Source organism: Rattus rattus, chromosome 5 (genome assembly GCF_011064425.1).
Source record: "Rattus rattus isolate New Zealand chromosome 5, Rrattus_CSIRO_v1, whole genome shotgun sequence".
Taxonomy (NCBI): domain Eukaryota; kingdom Metazoa; phylum Chordata; class Mammalia; order Rodentia; family Muridae; genus Rattus; species Rattus rattus.
Window position 1 is genome coordinate 21,365,903 of NC_046158.1, and position 21,064 is coordinate 21,386,966.

Consider the following 21,064-nt stretch of genomic DNA (forward strand, 5'->3'; position numbering starts at 1 on the left):
CCTTGACTACAAATGTGTACCTATTTATGTTCAGATTAAATAAGTATCAGTTTAATGATTCCCAGAACAACGGTATTAACTAGTCAAGTCACTGATGCAAGACTCAACAGTAATAACAGAAACAGATAGACCAAGGGCCCTGGGATGTCTCATACCATAGTAACTATCTAGAAGGAGCCTGGAAATGAGACTAGAGATCAGTCATTTATTTCATTGCATTCCCTCCCCACTACTCCCCATTTTAGAGTATGGCCAAATTATCTCTAATGCTCTCTAATGGTTTATGTAGAAACAATTTTCTCTTAAAGCTATATAATAATTTCTCTGCTTTACAGTGAGCTGATCTGAAGCACCTTTAAGTCTATACTTAGAACAAACAACCCTATTAAAAAATGGGATACAGAGCTAAACGAAGAATTCTCAGCTGAGGAATATCAAATGGCTGAGAAGTATCTAAAGAAATGTTCAGCATCCTTAGGCATCAGGGAACTGCAAATCAAAACAACCCTGGGATTCCATCTCACACCAGTCAGAATGACTAAGATAAAAAACTCAGGTGACGGGCTGGAGAGGTGGCTCAGCGGTTAAAAGCACCCGACTGCTCTTCCAGAGGTCCTGAGTTCAAATCCCAGCAACCACATGGTGGCTCACAACCATCTGTGATGAGATCTGATGCCCTCTTCTGGTGTGTCTGAAGACAGCTACAGTGTACTTATAGATAATAAATGAATAAATCTTTAAAAAAAAAAAAACTCAGGTGACAGCAGTTGCTGGTGAGGATGTAGAGAAAGAGGAACACTCCTCCATTGTTGGTGGGATTGCAAGCTAGTACAACCTCTCTGGAAATCGATCTGAAGGTTCCTCCGAAAATTTGATATAGTACTATCTAAGGATCCAGATACATCACTCCTGGGCATATACCCAAAAGATGCTCCAACATATAACAAGGACACATGCTCCACTATGTTCATAACAGTCTTATTTATAATAGTCAGAATCTCAAAAGAACCCAGATTTCCTTCAACAGAGGAATGAATACAGAAAATGTGGTACAATTACACAATGGAGTACTATTCCAGCTATTAAAAACAATGACTTCATGAAATTCATAGACAAATGGATAGAACTAGAAAATATCATCCTGAGTTAAAAAAAAAAAACAAGCAAAAAAACCACACACACACATGTTATGCACTCACTGATTAGTGGATATTAGCCCGAAAGCTCAGAATAACCAAGATACAATCCACAGACCACATGAAGATCAAGAAGGACAACTAAAGTGCGGATGCTTTAGTCCTTCTTAGAAGAGGGGACAAAAACATTCATAGGAGGAAATATGGAGACAAAGTTTGGAACCGAGACTGAAGGAATGGCCATTCAGAGCCGGCCCCACCTGGGGATCCAGCCCATATACATACAGCCACCAAACCCAGACAATATTGCTGATGCGAAGAAGTGCATGCTGACAAGAGCCTGATATAGCTGTCTCCTGAGAGACTCAGCCAGAGCACAACAAATACAGAGATGAATGCTTGTAGCCAACCATTGAACTGAGAATGGGGTCCCCATTGGAGGACTTAGAGAAAGGATTGAGGGAGTTCAAGGGGCTTGTAACCCCATAAGAACAACAATATTAACCAATTAGAGCTCCCAGGGACTAAACCACTATCCAAAGAGAACAAATGGACAGACCCATGGCTCCAGCTGCACATTTAGCAGAGGATGGCCTTGTTGGGCACTGATGGGAGGAGAAGCCCTTGGTCCTGCCAAGGCTGGAACCCCCAGTACAGGGGAATATCAGGGCGGGAGGGCAGGAAGGGGTGGGTTGATGAGTAGGGGCACACCCTCATAGAAGAAGTGGGAGGGGGATGGGATAGGGGTTTATGGACAGGAAACTGGGAAAGGGGTTAATATTTGAAATGTAAATTTAAAAATTTCAATAAAAACGTTAGAAAAAGAAAACAAAGCAAGGAATTTAAGATCTCGAGCTTGTGACTGATAATAGACATTAGTGCTCAACCAGCATATCAGAACTCCTCTGATCATTGTTAAAACTCTGAACTTCTGAAATCTTAGTGTATCAACAGCATAGAAGGGGGAAGAATTCTGAAGCATTTCCCATTGTCACATGACTTGAGCCACTTCCTTATAACTTCACAACTTGCATTTATACATCTTAAATAGTTTTCTGTGACTCTGAACTTTTCTTGAGCTTTCTTTTCTCTTTTTTTAATTGCATTTTTTTGTAATTTACATTTTAAATGTTATCCCATTTCCTGGTTTCCCTCCTCTAGAAATCTGCTATCCCACCCCACCCAACCTCCCCACCCTGACATTCCCCCACACTGGGACATCGAGCCCTGACAGGACCAAGGGGCTCTGCTCCCATTGATGCCTGACAAGGCCATGCTCTGTTATGTATGCAGTTGGAGCCATAGGTACATCTCTGTGTTCTCTTGGGATGGTGGTTTAGTCCCTGGGAGCTCTGAGAGGTCTGGTTGGTTGGTATTGTTGTTCTTATGGAGTTGCAAACCCCTTCAGCTCCTTCAGTCCTTTCTCTAACTCCATCACTGGGGATGATGTTCTCAGTTCTTGAGCTTTCATATCCTCAGTCCTTAGAACACTTTCTTAGATCAATAGAACTTAGAGAGTTTCATGTCCTATGACATTTTCTTAGACCCTCAAAACTGGCACAGAGTTCAACCACTTTTCTTTCCATCTAAGCATTTACCAGAGAAACAGTAATTTCTGAGAACAATCATTATAAAACATGTTCTGTTAGTGTAAACTTATGTCTGAAACCTCTTATTTTTTAATATGTAGCTGGTTAGGAAGGCAAACCTATCTTTTTCATCAGAAAACATAGGAGCTCTAGAAAAAGCAAGGCCTAATCTTTACATGTAAAATAAGCTAAAAAGGTGGCTGCAGTCCTGGGGAAGGACCTGCTTGCTTACTGCTGCTGAGCTGATAAAGCCATCAATAACAGAAATCTGAGAAGGATACATTAGAGTAGGAAGTATAATTCAAGTGGCCTATGTATCAACCAAAATGAGAGAGCCTAGTCCATTACCTAGAAGGTCATCCTTTCTAAGATGTCTATGGCTTTGGGGGAAGAGGTACCTGGACAGCATCTGTCTTTGGCTGTCATATCCAGAAGATGAGTTTTCCTGTTGGGGAGGAATGAGGCAGGGTGGCAGGGGGACTGACCTTACTTTGTCTAGGCAAAGGCATGCAATCGACTCTCCAGTGTCTGTCATCATTTTTGGACACCTCAGCGTCAATGCTAGGAGCTGGGAGTCTCGTAGTAGCTTTTCAATTAGACATTTTAAATGCTGCATTCATCAGATCTCTGGCAATTTTGATAATAATTCTCTAACAAGTATATCTGAGCTAAACAAATTTTCCTTGTTTTCAGTTTCAGTTTCTTTTAATTTTAATATTAAAAACTCATGTAGAGGCTAAATAAAACGTTTTTCTGTAATTAATTACATTAGCACTTAGCAGGACTAAAAGTAATATTCTAGCACATTAAACAATTTGATCATTTATAAGATGGCTGATCATTAACTTGCATGTCTTAATTATCTCTAATGGTTTACGTTAATAGTTTTTATAAGATTAGGAATTTATAGCTTTATCTCTGTAAGTTTGGGCTTTAAAGGAATAACAGTTTCTGAGTTGATGCTCTTTTAGTATCAAAATAAAACTTTAACTCATAAACACAGCCCACAAAGAGACGGCGAACTTTTCCTGATCCTTTTATAGCTACCATTACAGAATATAGCAGTTTCTGATATTACTCACTTTATCAAAATAGCTTAAGTGTAACAAAGTTAGTAATGACAAGCAGGCTAGACATACATACTTAACCATGAAATGACTTTAGGTAAGGAGAAACATTCTGTAAGCCAGGGCTTCTCACTCTTAATAATGCTTCAACCTTCAAATCAGTCCCTCATGTTGTGGTGACACCCAACCAAAAAGTCACCCTCATGTCTATTTCCCAACTGCAGTGTTGCCAGTATTATGAACCACAGTGCAAGCATCTGGTGATCCTAGGCTACTCCTCTAAAGAGGTCTTTCAACCCCAAAAGGGCTGGGACCATAAGTTGACAAGCTGCTTCAAGCTCCTTACCAGACAAGTTAGGTCATTGTCGTCCTACATCATAAGATAGGAACATTCCAATTTCTGAGTTCATGCTCATAGCTGTGGCCCTAATTTTTAACTTTACTTATTTACTTATTTTAAGAAGATATATTAATAAAATATTTTATAAACCTCGATGTCCAATAGCCTTATAAATTTAAGTATTTTAAAAGCTGCTCCTAAAAAACGTCCCAGTTATTTTTATTAAACTTTCTATAAAACTCCAGAATTTCCTCTTATTAATGTTTAAAGCCTCTCAACTGTGTGCTCTTGCAACATCCAAGATAAAGTACCTGTTTTACTTCAAGAGGGAAGACACAGGATACAAATACAATCAGCAGAAGACAAAAGCAGGCTCCAACAGTGCAATGGAGTCAAAGCTCAGTATTGGGGAATCAATCCTTTAGGCTTTCCTGAGAGGCTTGGGTCACCTCTTTTGTTTCACCCTTGGCAGCACATGCATCGCCTGCCTTATAGGTCCTAGCCCACTCCAGTTCACTCTGCCTGGTGCCTCAGGTGACTTCACATTGCATCAGCCTTTCAATGCTGCTACCGTGCACCACTGCGATTGGGCTCTCCTTAGGAGCTCCAGTTCTCCCACCCATTTGCAAGCCTCCGCTGTTCCCCATGACCCCTTCACATCTCTACAACCAATATCACTCTGGGTGACTGTTACAAAGTTTGGCTGCCAGTGCAAGGCACATTCTTGGGTCTGAATGCATGGAGGTGAAGCTTTAATACCGTGTTAAACGAACATCGTTTCCAAGTCCCATCTTTCATAAACCTTGTTTTCGGGTAGGGCAGAAATTATTCTGCTGCAGGATTTCTGTCATTCCATGTAGCTTGCTCTGTGTCTTCTTTGTCAATAGTCCTGTATCTGTCCAGAAAAAAAAATTATTTTGATCCTTTGAGCCAGGATCTATGTATTCCTGCCCGTTCTGGAACTCACTATGTAGAACAGGCTGGCCTTGAACTCGCTGAAATCCATGTTTCTTTGCCTTCTGAATGCTGGGATTAGAGGGGGGCAGAAATGTACAGAAAATTTTAACTGTTTTTGCTGCAAGTCACCACTAATATAAGAGATACCATTTTTACTATTTAATCATTTTAATAAGAATCTACCTCGTCAGACATGGAGGTTGCATCTTGCTTTAAAAAAAGAAAACAACTATATTTTTCCTTTATTTTTATTCACTTCCGAATCACTCATTTTGAATGACTCTGCTTGCTTTCTGACACAATCAAATATTGTTCTCTTTCAAGACGCTCCCTGGACACATTGGCGTTTATTGCTTTGACAGATGTGTCTAGAATTTATTCAGTGTTGTCTTCTGTTTTACGTTCCTTTAAAGGAGCATCTCAGCGCATCTTTTCTGCTCAAGATTTTAAACTTCTGAATCTTATAACTTTATTTAAAAATTATTTTTAAAAATTGTCATTTTCTTTCACTGAATAATGATGGGTTTAGCACATCTCTTCCTTTTTCTGCCTGACCACCCATCAGCCTTTGCTGTGACTTCCTTTCCTTTCTGAGCTCCGTGTAACCTAACCTTCTAATACGCAGGCTGGTCAGTGTGCCCTGTGACTCGCAGATGCCGTTGCATTTTTTCAGTATAAAGATTCGAATCAATCCTTATTCAGTAAAATACCGCAGAAATAATCCAAAGAATTCTCAAATGTTCTATTATTTCGTTTTTTTTAGTAGAATCTCAGTTGATGATAAAATTTTTCCTCTTTGGGGCAGATGATAATTACCGCTCTGTCCGTAAGTCGCCTAATGCCTCCTTCCCTGACATGTCGTCCTGCTGATTCCTCTGTTCTGTTCTCTTCGCCCACCCTGACTTCCTCATGGTCCTTCCAAATCCTTCAGTGCTTCTTTCGTGTGCCCTGTTTTCTTTTCAAACTTAATTCTACATGCTCATTTCCATAATCACATTTCCCAGACGTACGTCATATGTGACACTTTCCTATGAAGAAACCAAACACACACATACAACTCTCTCTCTCTCTCTCTCTCTCTCTCTCTCTCTCTCTCTCTCTCTCTCTCAAACACACACACACACACAAACTCACATACAGACACACACATGCATACACATATACATACATACATACATACCACACACACATACACACACACTCATGCACACACATACACATACATACAGAGAGACAGAGACATACACATACACCACACACATACATGCACACACACACACTCATATACACACACATACCCACATGCATACATAAACCACACACACATAATACACTCATACACACACACACACACACACACACACACACACACACACACACACATACACGCACCTCTACTCACTTCAGGGAGGGAAAACACAATAAACCAGAGTGATATTTGCACGAGAGTCAACTATGTAAAACACAGTTTTCACTGGGATTACTAACAAGGGTTTCTTATAGGAGCAGGTATGACTCAAAACAGTACTGTCACCAAAATGGCCACCCAATTACCCATTGTGACTGATAAAAGCCCATGAGCTCTGTGTACAACTTGCAGGCAGCTGCTGAAGTCCCAGAATCTCCTCTGGGCATGGGGTTGGTCACACTCCTTGATGGCAGGGTTGTTGTTGCTGTTGTTTTGCCTGTAGAATGTGTTGTAGAGCACCGCATTTGTCCCTTTCCTACATTTTCATGTGGTGTCTTCATATTTTGAATATTGTTCACAATGTTCCTCTGCATTTATTTATTCCATGCTCTACCCTTCCATGGCCTCTGTGGCCGCTCCCTGTGGTTTGCGATTTCCTTATGCACATTTCCATGTACACAGGCGTGCTGCTTTTCTTGAGAATTTCATGTAGATTTTCTCATGCTGTGGCTACCCCACTCATCTTGTCATACTGTCCAGACAGACTCGAATGCTTTCAGTCCACGTCACTCAACAACTAAGTCCACATCACTCAACAACTAAATCAACATCTTGCCTTTCTTTCAATGCTTGGCAAAAGTAGACATCCTAAAGTTTACATCATAGTGTTAAGTTAGCACCTTCAGTGTAGTTTCATTCTTCTGTTACATGAAATTTTTCTTGACTTGGGAGACTAAGATGTGTGGTTTGTATTGCTGGATGGGGGACGCACAGTTGCCCTTCCTCTTTGGTCAGATTTGTGCCCTGTTCCAAGTGTGGCTCTTGGAACATTTTACTATTCTCTTAGAAAAACGAAAATGCTCTTGATAAACTCCCTCAAAAATAGCAAGATCATTTCTTTCCCTATTTGACATGTTCTTTAATTCGGTCAACCTTTATAACAGGATTTTAAGCATTTGTGAACCTAGTGTACATTACTTTTTATTTTATTTTGTTTATATTTAAAAAGAAAACTACTTTAAATTTATTGGAAGTAGAAAACTCAAGGTTCTGTTTTTCTCAAAGTTTGTTTGTTTGTTTGATTGACTGGTTAATGACTGATTGATTGACGATGATTGATGATTGATTGATTGTTTATTCTAAATTCTTTTGTCCTGTTTGGCTTCTAACAGAGACAAACAAATTTTCCCTATATTCTATATTTTCTATCTTGCTCATTAAAATAATATTTAACAAAAACTAAGTCCAAACCAAAGGAATACATTTTTTAGGAAATTATTCAAACATTCTAATCACTCTATCCAGTCTTGCTAGTGCAAGTCTCTAGGGTTCTGTTGTAAAATATCAATTGTTAAATATCAATATTTAACCTTCAGTTTGGCATTTAAAAAGAAACCGCCACTAATGTTTTTCTAAATTATTTGAAAAATGAAAAATGAAAAATAAAATAAACTATGTTTATTAAAAACTAAAGTCATTGTATAAGAAAATATTAATTGTAATTATATTTAACTATACTAAAATAATATGAGAAATCGATTTTTTCTTTTTTTTGATAGTTTTTCATTCTATCATGTAACATTTATATACTTAAGTATTTGCTAACTTACACCACAATTTATTCTAATATTCTCACCACAAATTTCCTACTGTTCTTATATTTCAGGTTAGTGGGATGGTTCGGCCATGAACTCAGTACAAGATTTGACATGGATAACAGTAAGTACACTGGAGCTCACGCATTTCTGTTTTCACTTCACTCTGATTTTCGACTCCCTTTGTATCCCGTGCAGTAGACGTGCCCCGTGGAGAATGCACTTTGAAAATGTCACTGTGGTTTCCAAAATAAGAAATGACATTTCAGTATGTAAGGCTAAGTGTTTATAGATTTAGCATGATTTTGCATTTCATCCCTTTGAAGAGAGATTAAAGGAAATGAAATCTAGCCTGTGGCTCATGTGGCTTGGTCAGACTCCTCAGTCGGAATGGCCAAAGCACAAGCAGTGAAGGCAGGGGGCAACTCAGTGATTGAGGCCAGAGGCAGAGCAACATGAGCGTCCATCCCACTTCGCTGCTTAATAGTTTTATGATCATGCCAGACATTGTGCTTTCTGTTCCTCATATCTAATGTGAATAACGGTGGCTTCAGTGTTGGTTTAAGAGTAAGTAAAATTCAAGACTACGACCTCAAGGGCACACGACAGAACTTTAGACAAATGTTCACTTGGATTCCTTGTCCCAAACATTCTCTTGCTGTGGCATTTGCTGTGTACCAAAGAGGACATGCACACCCTATAAGGATGTACATCTTTGGTAGTAAGGAAGCTCTGTCACGTCCTAGGGTCACATCCGACACCCCCCCCCCCACTCCAGTGCTGGTATTCCAGCCTTCTAGAACACAGAAGGCATCAGGAGCATTTGCCAGTTAAATATAAACTCAGTGTCTTAGCGTGCATCCATAACTTAGGAACGGTTCACATGCCTTTAAATTGGCAGCAGCCAGGTTGCAATAGTCCTAACGGGCAGTCCCAGTCAGAAGCCAGTAATGTAACCAGGCTGCTAGCCTGCCTGCTGACACTAACTGTCATGGCAGTCTGGTCACCATCTGAGCCATGGCTGTTGGTTTGTTTGCTTTTTACCAGTCATGACGGGATTTGCTTAGGTCATGAACAGAACGGGTCTTCTTTCTGTGACACAGGAGATGGGAAGTATTTTAAGCTGTTCTGCTCAGCTCTGTTTTGTGGCCCTAAATCAGACATGGAGGCACATAGAAGTCACCGAAACCACTGCCTAATACACTTTTGTTTAAAACAAAACTATTTGATACCAGTAGTAGATTGGACTTTTGCGTGCTGGTCTTATTTCAACTACCCCAAAGTTTGATGTTTTTCCAAAGACTCATGCTGTTTAACACGTTCTTCTTGAATTTAAGTTAGTTTCTAGTCGCCCTAATGTTATTAAATTTATTTAGTTCAATAGACTTAGGCACGTTCAGGGAATACCTGCTATTCTTTATCTTCAAACTTAACATACACAGGCAGATCTTTCATCTACCCTCCTTTTTCTAAGAAAGCCATGTGACCTAATAAAAATCCTAGAGCTACAAATCACCTTTCTGGGTCAATGTGCTTTCGCGTGACTTGGGGTAACAGGCCTTCAGAGCCTGCTGTTCTCACGTGACATATCATTCATAAAAGTTTTTAAAGCCTGGTGTAAAAGAGAAGCACTGGCTTGGAACCAGGAACATGGAGTGTAGGGTTTAGACCATTGTTTATCTTCTGTGTACGGTTCTAGTGTCAAGCCAGCTGACAGCATTGAGACTGAGTCGTAAAAATGGCCACTGGATTGGAATCATGTCAGAATGTCCCCTCTTTCAGATTTCTTTTACATAATTTAGGAATGCCACCTAGGAGGAAAATGGTCTTAATATTGACTTCTTTATTGTTATATGCCCCCTTTAAAAGTATGTTCTACATAATGACATCATATTAACTTTTTCAGAACTACAATTAATCCCCGGGGTCAATGGATTCCGAATTTCCAACCCCCCCATTCTGTTGGTCTGCTCCTTGCATGCCAGTTTAGAGGTAAGAGACCTGGGCTTCTGCCTTCCCTTCTCCTGTTCTGATTACCTCATGTGACTGTGACAGAAAGATCCCGAGTAAACATAAGTGATGGGAAAAGGCGGCATTTCCTGTTGGGACTGTGACCTTGCCTTTGCTGTATTTGTTAACTGAACCTAGCGTGTAAGGCGTGTGTGCTGCTCTTCTACTGAGAAGTGCACGGACTTGACTGGGTCAATGCTCATCTTTCCTAAAACCAAATAAGCATGTAGTATTTAATTCTAAGTTAATTCCCTCTCATAGCTGCTCTTTATGACCCCTAGGCATCCTGTCACTACTGGTTCTATAAGTCAAGGAACTACCAAAGTGCCCTGTAAAATGCAACAGGAGACTAAATTTGTAGGATAGCCAGGGAGAATTAGAGTAAATTTCACTCAACAGATATTGTTCTTATTGGGTCAACTATGGCGTTGTATACATGTATCAATTTTAGAGTGAGCACTCTATGTTCTTTTAAATTAAATCATACATATGTGTAAATTGAATTTTACTCAATATCAATATTTATAAAGTTAGCTATCTTTATAGATATTTATATATATAAAATAGATATAGATAAAAATCATATCTAGAAATCCAAATCATTAGGTCTTTAATATCTATCATTTAGTGATATTCTAAATTCATTCAAGTAAAAATGTATATATTATTATCACTCGCCACATAATTAAAATTATATAATTTGGGGCTGGCGAGGAGGCTCAGGGATTAAGAATACTGGCTGCTCCTCCAGAAGGCTGAGGTTTGATTCCGGGCACCAACATAGCTGCTCCCGGTCCCAGGGAATCCAGTGTCTTTTCTGACCTCTGTGGACACCAGACCCACATGTGGTGCATAAGCATGCACTGCCGACAAAATATCCACATGCATAAAATAAAAATAAATTTCCAAAGTTATATACTTAATATGAATTGAATGCATCGACTAAAATGTACTTTAAAAAGTTATACAAATTTAACAAATACTATACATTTAAATTTGTTTCCTTAATGTCTTCTAAAAAATCATCTAATTCGTGATATATTAGGAAATCTTGCGTAGGATTTGAGTTTGAAAGGGATGATTCGGAAGAATCTCTCTTCTAAATCGCAAATACAGCAGTTCCCCATTCTGGCCACTGGATGGCATGCTCAAGTTCCTGCTCTGTACGCATTCACCTCTAGAGAGAGTAAGTCAACTGCCATTCTCATGGTATCCTAGTTTAGAAAGTACCGCCTCAGTTTCACCACTAGATGGAGGAGGTGCTGTTTTCACACTCTTGGACTGTTTTTTGTTTTGATAAAAAACGGAGAAAATGAGAAGATTATTTTGCACCTAGGGGTAACACTTTTTAAAGATTTTTTTTGTTCAGTACTTTATCCAATGATATTTAATAGTTTTCTAACATTGTAATAGCTAGTATCCATAAGGAAAAAAAGGTAGTGTTTAATGGTTTTAAAATAGTGAGTATCTCTGCAAGGTTTTAACAGAAAAGCTAAGCCTGAAAGCAGCCAAGATCCCCGCTCGGGAGCTAGGGCGCACCAGCGTTTAGCTCCTTTCTTTTGATTTACCTTATCCATACATTCAGAAAGATTTCTTTCTTTCTTTCTTTTTTTTTTTTCTCAGACTGGATGGCCGACAACTCAGTTGTCTCCACCTTTGAAATGGGGGTGATCCCAGCCTGCGGGGTCACACCCTCTCATTTTAGCAAACTGTCTGCACAGAAGGGAGTCGGATTCTTCCGTATTCTGCTGTGCTGGACTAGAGTCACCCACATCAACTTTCCATGCTCAGACCCAGAGGGCTGATTTTATTTTTCTGTTTAAGATCTTTAAGTACTGCGCGCTAAGGGCTCAGAGGTTAAGAGCACTGACTGTGCTCTTCCTGAGGTCCTGAGTTCAATTCCTAGCAACCACACGGTGGCTCACAACCATCTGTAACGGAATCTGAGGCCCTCTTCTGGTGTGTCTGAAGACGGCTACAGTGTACTCATATACATTAAATAAACAAATCTTAAAAAAATAAATCTAATCGTAAACCTACCAAAGAACCTTAGCAGACACCGGAAGGAGGGCGCTAATTCAGCAGCTTCTTGTATTCGTTGTAGCTGTTTACTACCAAGGCTTTGTTATGGCCAAATGATCATTTTCTTTCTACTTTTAGCTTTTGTAGATTGTAATTGAAATATGGTTATGTTACTTTCCTTCCTCCCTTTCCTTCCTCTAGTCCCCCTTTTCAACTTATTCGATGCCCCTCCCCCAAAAGACATCCTCTCTTTTGATTGTTGTTGTTAAACACTACTCAAGCTTTGTATTGGCTAAAGTGGTTCTGAAAATCCTTCTTCCGTGTTTTTAATCACAGAGATTTAAACTTACAAAAGAACACACACTTCCCTCTGTTATCCTAACTCCTGTGTCTAAGCCATGCCCGCAAGCATTGGGGAGTTAAACTCCTTGGTTTTATTTGTTTATATGTTGTATTTGTTTGTTGCTGGGGCAAAGCCATGCTGTGGAGAAAAGAGACAAAAATGCCCCAGGGAAGGGAATGTAGTAAAGAAAGTGGGCGCAAAGTGAGAAAGGCTGAGTGGTCCAGGAAGCAAGGGGATGGGGAGGGCAAGCTGGAAGAACAGAAGGATAAAGAGCAAAAGAAATATGCCCAATGTTTAAATGAAAGAAATAAATGACTTAACCAGTTTCTCCTACCTACTTAAAAAGAAAATCTATCCTATCAACTTAAAAACAACTGGAGGATCTATACTTAAAAATCAACTGGACAGGGCCAGGAAGATGGGTCAGCAAGTAAAATGCTTCCTGCACAAACTGGAAAACCCAGGTAAATAAGGTGGAAGGAGCGGACAGAATCCGACCTTCACGTGTGTGTGAACTACGGCATGCACACCTCCATTTAAACTTGGGTTAATATGGCTTTGTTTGCAACTATGTTTGCTCAACTGATATCCCTAGAAGCGGTTCCTATTATCAGCTTCCAACGGTCACTTCCTTTCCTGCTGGCCGGCTGTCATTCATAGAGCCATTTAAAATGCGCTGTGCTGAGCAGGGGTAGGGTGAGCCTGGGAAGGAACCGTACTCCACTCTACACTAGACGTTAAGGCTGACCTCAAATGCGCGCCACTTTGGTAATGAAGAGGTCTAGAGCAGAGGACCTCAGGATTTCAGAAGTCTCTTCAGTCCTCTCACAACTAAGTTGGATTTTTCATGTATTTTCGAAGTTTTCAGATTGATTGCATGGTGATGAAGGTCAAGACAGCAGCAAGGACAAAGGCAATGTGTTTCTTCACAGCCCATGGAGACCCAAGCCTGGAATCTTAAGAGAAGCCAGACAGGCATGGCGGCTCACATTGTATATCCCAGCAGTCAGTGGGGCAGAGGCAGAGACAGGTGCATATCTGTGAGTTCCGGGCCCCTAAGGCCCTGTCTCTGAATGAATGAATAAATGAATGGATGGTTGGATTAATGGCTAAGGGGAGAGAGAGAGAGGGGGAGGAGAGAGAGAGAGAGAGAGAGAGAGAGAGAGAGAGACAGACACAGACACAGACACAGAGACACAGAGATACAGAGACACAGAGACACAGAGAGACAGAGAGAGACAGAGACAGAGAAACAGAGACACAGAGATACAGAGACACAGAGACAGAGACACAGAGACAGATACAGAAAGAAGAAAAGAAGAGGAAGGGGAGAGAAAGGGGGAAATAAAGAAAAAATAATTTAAGAAAAAAAAAGAAATCAGAACAATGGAACACTGTACACACTACTTGCTTACCCTGTTTAATAGTATATATCCTTCCTAGATTGAGGGTCTAATCTTCCTACCTTGGGTCTAACTCCCCTAACTTGAGGGTCTAACCTTCCTAGCCTTGTGTTTATTTTACATGATAACAACAAAATTAAGCAAGTAGAGATGCCTGCCAGGAATTCTGTTAAAACCTGTAAGATTTTGAAATTGTGTTTTAGCTTCCTATAATTAAATACACACACACACACACACACACACACACACACACACACACACACACACACACACACCAATTATTGAAAGAATGAAATAAAAAAGGCAACAGGGAAATCAGGCCTGTGCTATATTTCTCATCTGACTCTGCTTAACCATTCTTTGTTTTTTGTTTTATTTTGTTTTGTTTTTCCATGCTGGCAAATCCCCTTGGACTTTTGAATCCGATAGAAAGGGGCAACTCTGTTTTACACATTACCCTATGTGCATGTTTGAAGACTGGTAGTTGAAGCAGAAATTTTTATAGAATTCTTTACTCAACAAAATACTTTGAGAATATTATAATCTGCAAGTAGAAACTTGTGTGCTAATGTACCTTATAGACTTTGTTTCAGACCTTACTGGCCACGTCTTACTAATCTGTTTCTGTCCTTCGAGGGCTATGCTAATTTGAAGCCTCACTGGCTTCCCAGAGGCTCCTGCCACCTTGTGTTTTGCACAAGGAAATGAAACCCCCAGTAGCTTGAATACATCCTAAAGTTGGTGATACGGCACCCAGACCTCACCAAAGTCACTTGGAGTTGCTACTACCTGCAGCTGTCTCTGCCTAAAGCAGATGCATTTATTCTTCTCACATAGTACTTAACGTAAGCTATTTCCCAAGCACATGCACTGAAGAGCTAGAACAGGCCCTAGACGCTGCCTGTAGCTGGACCTTAACTGAGTGAGTTAACCTGAACTTTCAGCAAATCCAAACCTTATATACAGTACACCCAGAGAAATCTTTGCTTACTATGTCAAGTCTTATTAAAATGCCTTTTCACGCATCCTGTTCCATGTCTTGATGAAATCCAGATACCACCAAATGACATCACCATATTCGTTCTTGATATTTTAGCTTATGTTAAAGCAAAGGACATTAAATGGAATGCCATATATGCCATGCTGTTAAAATGACCCCTAGTTCGTACACAGAGGATTCAATTTTTAAACAAGACAGAAAAGCATGTCTGTTCTGGCCCTTAACGTTACCACACGAACTACTGTAGACTCTTGACGCTCACTGGGGTAGGCCTGTCGATATTTCACTCAAGTGCCAGAGTTTTGCAAGAAGAGAGGTGAAAGGGAGTGGTGACTAAATTCCTCAGGCACAATAAATATTTTTGCAACATTATTAGCTTCCCTGAGAAATTCAGCTTCATAATTTAACTTAAAGCACACGAACAAAGAAACTTACAAAAAACCAAGCCAGGTGGTGGTAGCACATACCTTTAATCCCAGCACTCAGAAGGCAGAGGCAGATGGATCTCTGAGTTTGAGCCCAGGCTGGTCTACAGAGTGAGTTCCAGGATAGCCAGGTCTACACAGTAAAACAAACAAACCAACACCTAAAACCTGCTGAGTTGGAAGAAATGTAGTGTTCAGCAGGGCATTACCAGCAACCACATTTACACATGTTTCTGTCTTGTTTTGAACTTTCAGTGGACCAAACTGCAGGCGACAACTGAGTACTCTAAAACAGAAAATTTCTTTTCTCCCAAACATTGTTTAAAGAGCAGTCACACATGTTTTCTGTCATGGAAACTACCTTCTCTATTTAATGACAAAGCATTTGAAAGATAACATGTTTCCCTAGAGGAAGTACTTTCCAAAATGTGATAAAGTTTTACTTGATCACAAAAGGGGATGTTCTTTCCAATGTGTGCTTTACATTGAGGTTCGCTTCTCCGTAGATCGGTAGCCACTGCTAATCGGATTGTGATTCTCAGATCTTTCAGCAAGCAACTATGACTGCGCTGAGGAGAAAATCCATTCTGCTGACAGGTTATCTGGAATACTTGCTCAAACATTACCATGGTGGAAATGACACAGAAAACAAGAGGCCGGTTGTGAACATAATCACCCCATCCAGAGCAGAGGAACGAGGCTGCCAGCTGACACTGACCTTTTCCATTTCCAAGAAAGGCATTTTTAAGGAACTAGAAAAAAGAGGAGTTGTTGTATGTATACAAGTTTTTGTCTTGCATTTCACCATGGTTTCTCTTCCGGTTCCAGGTTGAGATAAGTCTTAGGTTACTAAACTAATCCTTTATTGCATATCCTTCTAGTCAACCCGTCAGGATAAGTCTAACATGAACGTAGCACTCAGCCCTATCCCTTATGGATAGCCACAAGGACAAATCTTGCTACTGAAAAATAGTCCTGTGTTACTGATTCAGCTTTTTAACAGATAGGCAGGGATATGCTTCATCTGACTCAGTGAAGATAAAGTTTTCACTAGTATATATATATATATATATATATATATATATATATATATATATATATATACTAATACATATACTTTCATACATATCAGGTCTTACACATATGGAGTAATTTATAGAGTTAATGATAAACCTTTTATGCCTTGTTGAAAAAATAATACAACACACCCTCTTTTGGTTGACTAAACTAAATTACTCTCATTTTATCAGTTCAACCTAAAACAATGTGGTGACATTTCTCAGGAATGGGAGTAAGACAAAGAATGTTTACTGTAGTTTAAAGCCTGTGTTGCTTGTATATGTCTGTATATGATATGTTTATGTAGGCTTCTTAGCCTTTTGGGGAGAACTGAAACGTGTTACAGTGTTTAAGGGAAGAGGCATATGGGTTGGGCTGCATTCATTAGTACCCACTGCTTTAGAAAGGTTCCCTGCGTCGGGGCTCATGTTATAGTATCAGCTGTAAACCAACCTCCCAACTTGTGTGCTCTCAGGAAATCCATGCTCCTTTGTCTTGAGACATTTCCGTCTGTATTTTCAGTTCAATAACACTTCAAAGAGTCATTATAAGCATGAAAAGGGGTAGTATACACAGACTATATTCACTGATAGCTATAATGGACATTTCTTAGAAGTCGCCATGGTGATGACTAGGCCAGTTAAATTATGTGTTCCTACTTCCAATCCCATCAGCAGTCCCTGGGGCATAAAGACAACTCTTATCTCCATGGTCCAGGATTAGAGAATTAAATGAAGGGTGGCTTCTAAAGCTGTTAAAACTTCAGTGAGACCCAGGGTTCCATCCTGGGGCTTACCCTCTGGAAAGCTTTCAAAGACTTTCCAACTTCCAAAGACAACTGCCAGTGACTTTAGAAACACAATTTGGACATTCGCATGAAAACCCATTGTTAGTGTCATTACTAAGGGGACAGTTTAGGTTAATGAAGATGTAGAGTTTACTGACAATGACAAAAAGGTGCTCATTAAATTTGAGGGAAGTCATGGTCTATATGGAATTCCTATGTGTGGACATGGCCAAGACGGTGACTTTATTTTAATTTTAATTTTAATTTTTTTTCTCTCTCCAGTGTGACAAGCGAGAACCAGAAGGCATCCGGGTGGCCCCGGTTCCTCTCTATAATTCTTTCCATGACGTTTATAAGTTCATCAGACTGCTTACTGCCATACTCAACTCTACAGAGAGAAACTAGCCATGCTTTCTAAATAACTCAAGTAAATCTCACATGCTGGGGCTTCCACTTCTACTGCATTTTAGTCATTCAAAAGTCTCCAGAAATTGATTGCATAGAAATGATGATGATTATATAAACTTACATAAAACCTGGTACATGTTTTAATATCTGTGTCGCTGATGTGCTATGGACTAAGAGGTCACATTTTACATGACTCCAACCTACAATCTTGATCAGCTGTCACCTTCCATGGTCTCTGAAAGGTTGTGTGTTTAATTTGTGACTGAAATGACAACATTGCAGTGTATCTGGACTTCTTGTATAAATACTGGAAGTATTACTTTAATTTTGGAGTGCAAGAGTTTTACTTTTAAAACTTGTAATTGAATCATCTGAAATATGTTTGATACTATGATGTTTTATCTCCCGTGTGTGTGTGTGTGTGTGTGTGTGTGTGTCTGTGAGTTTGTGTGTTTGTGTGTGTCTGTATATACCTATGTAAGTGTCTACACATAAAGGGTGAGAGTACTTGGCCCTACATGCTCATGTGAGACTAGAGGTCCACACTAGACATCTTCCTCAATCAATGTTTACATTTTTATTCATTTATTTTTATCTGTATGGGAGTTTTACCTGCATGTACATCTGTCATGTGTATGCCATGTCTACAAAGGCTAGAAGAGGGCATCAGATCACCTGGGGCTAGAGTTACAGAGCCACTGTGTGGGTACTAGGAATCAAACACAGGTACTCTGCACGAGTACCAATTCTCTTATCCTTTGAAACATCTCTCCAGCCCTTCCACCTCTTTTTGTAATACAGTATTTCTCCCCAAACCTGGAGCTCACTCCTTCAGCTAGTATGGCTGGCCAGTGAGTTTTCAGAGTTTCTCTGTCTCTACACTCCAATGGATGCTAGGTTACATGGAGTTACACCTAGTACATTGCTGTACATAGACTTTTACATGCCTGCTGGGATCTGAACACAACCCTTATGTTCATACTGCAACCACTCCATTCACCAAGCCACCCTCCAGTCATTGCTTTTTGATGCCACTACTAGCATGCATTTATTGGCAAAGTATTCTAAACTTGCATGTATAAAGAGCAAGTTATAATTATTTGATAAACTTGAATGAAACACACTAGGTCAGACAGATACTTTTGATGTGATAAATAGTAAGATATGAAACTGGGGTAATAGATAACAACACACACAAAACACTCTTGTTTACCTAGCAGTTCGTTTCAAGCCATGTTCTACACATGTCTTTGACAAGGTAGTGACGCTTTCCACTGCATTATTTTAACCTTCATTAATGGAGTGACTATCAGGACCTGGAACCTCATCTTTACACGGATTCCTATGTGAGATTGTTTTGGGGTCTCACAGTGGTCAACAAAAAGGACACGGTTTCCATTTTCAAGGAACATTTACCCTGGAGCCATTCATCATGGAAAAAAATAAAGTAAATAATTTTAACTTGTAGCATCTCTTGATGATGCCCTGGCTGGCTCTGTTCCTGGGTTAAACATTGTGATGGCTAGTGTTTCCTTCATCTTGACACAGGCTAGACTCATTTGGGAAGAGGGGACCTCAACTGAGAAAATGCTGCCACTAGATTGGTCTGTGAGCAGGATTGTGGTTCGTGTTCTAAATTAATGACTGATGTGGGAGGGCCCAGCTCACCTGGACTGATGCGACATCTTGATAGGTGGGTTTGGGTACTATAAGGCCGTCTGAGAAAGCTATAAAGAAACACCAGTAAACATTATTCTTCCATGGCTTCTGTTTCAGACTCTGCCTCTAGCTTTCTGTCCTGACTTCCTCAGATGATGGATCACATCCCATCAGGTGAAACAAACCATTTCCTTTCCAAGTTGCTTTGGTCATGGTGTTTCATCACAGCAATAGAAACCTTAACCAAGACAAATGCCATGACTAAAAATGACCTAGGGAGGAAGTGGTTTATTTCATCTTACAGGGCATAGTCCATTGTCGAAGGAAGTCAGGGCAGGAACTCCAGCAAGACAGGAGTTTTAAGCAGAAACCGTGGAGGCACTCTTTTGACTAGCTTGCTCGCAGACTTCTGTTCAGCTACCTCTCTCACAGAGAGCCCAGGCCCATTTACCCAGGGATCAGCTGACTCACAGTGGCTGGGCCTTCTCTGTCAATAAAGCAACCAAGTTAATGCCCACAGACATGCCCACAGGTCAATCTGCTGGAAGTAATGTCCCAAATGAAACGCAGACAAGTCTGGGCTTGTCCAGGTGAATCCTAAAGCTAACTAGTGTAGAGGGTGTGTAGATCACACTCTGAACTGGAAGACTTAACCCAAACGGCTCTAGCAGGTCTTGCCTTTCCCTGATTCCCCTGCCTTGCTAAATGGTTATATCACCTTTTGAAATCGAGCCACCAAGGCCAAATCCCTTATTTGACCACTTCCTCCCCTTGAGGCTAACCACCAAGCAAACCAATTCCTCACAGGGCTTTCTCCTTTCCCTTTATAAACCTCCATTTCCTATGGGTCACACTGTCTTCTGTCTATTCAGAGGAAGTCCTTTGTCCCTCCAGGACAAATAGCCTTTTTCCCCCTCCCCCTTCTCCCTTCTCCTTTCTGCCTCATCCTGTATCTCTGGTCTTTGTCTCTTATTCCTTGCCTTTTGTCCCTTGGGGGCAAAATAAATCTACTTTTGTGCTGAGAACTTGGTCTTGATGTGTCCTGGGACATCCTTTGTTTCATTACCTACATGGTTGAATAAGATGCTTATGAACATGCCTATAAGATTTCATTAAGACTACCTTATGGTAATCATACTAACATTTTATCAAATTGTAAGAAACTATGGTTAAAAATTTACCTTATGCATACAACCCACAGTGAAATGGGGTATTACAACCCTGGTCCCTTTGCTCTCTCTTGAAATCATTTTTGTGAATAGTTTTCATGTTTTCAAGAATTTTACAGTCAATTGTACCCATGAAAATAAGTTAATTTTACTGTATAAGAGCTGTATTTAAATATAATGGCACTGAATCTATTCAACTGCTTTTCATCAACGTTTTGGGTTTTTCTTTTTTGAGATTCACCTATTTGTTCTGATTATCATTGCTATATAGTATTCTATTCTGGTAATATTTTTGCAGACAGACAATTTATATATCAACTTTAATTTTTAATACATCTGAGAACATTTTTCTAGGCATTTTCAAATGGTAACTTTTGTTGTACCTTTCTCATGGAGATCATTATATAAACTATATTTTATTCTCCTTTATAATTCAATTTCCCTTGGGAGTGTGTGTGTGTGTATGTGTGTGTGTGTGTGTGTGTGTGTGTGTGTGTGTGTGTGTGTGTGTGTAATCTGTGGAAAGAGAAAGAGAAGGGCTATATGCTACCTTTTGTGTTTCCTTCTGGCTGATTTTCTTTCATCAATTCTAAACTGCCTTAATGACAACAACGTAGTAGGACCTGACATCTGCTCAATGAAATCTCTCATCTTCTTTTTTTTTAAAAGATTGCCTTGGGTATCATG

At 39.9% G+C, this 21,064-nt stretch overlaps 1 protein-coding gene across 1 annotated transcript in view; it reads left to right on the forward strand.

Annotated features, from left to right (window-relative positions):
- Kynu (kynureninase) overlaps positions 1–17,546 on the forward strand; it is a 129,611-nt gene extending 112,065 nt beyond the window's left edge. The window contains 4 exon segments of the mRNA XM_032901922.1: positions 8,164–8,216; positions 9,999–10,084; positions 15,838–16,068; positions 17,424–17,546. Coding sequence (XP_032757813.1) covers positions 8,164–8,216; positions 9,999–10,084; positions 15,838–16,068; positions 17,424–17,546 — 493 coding nt within the window.
- Positions 17,547–21,064: the final 3,518 nt, after the last annotated feature.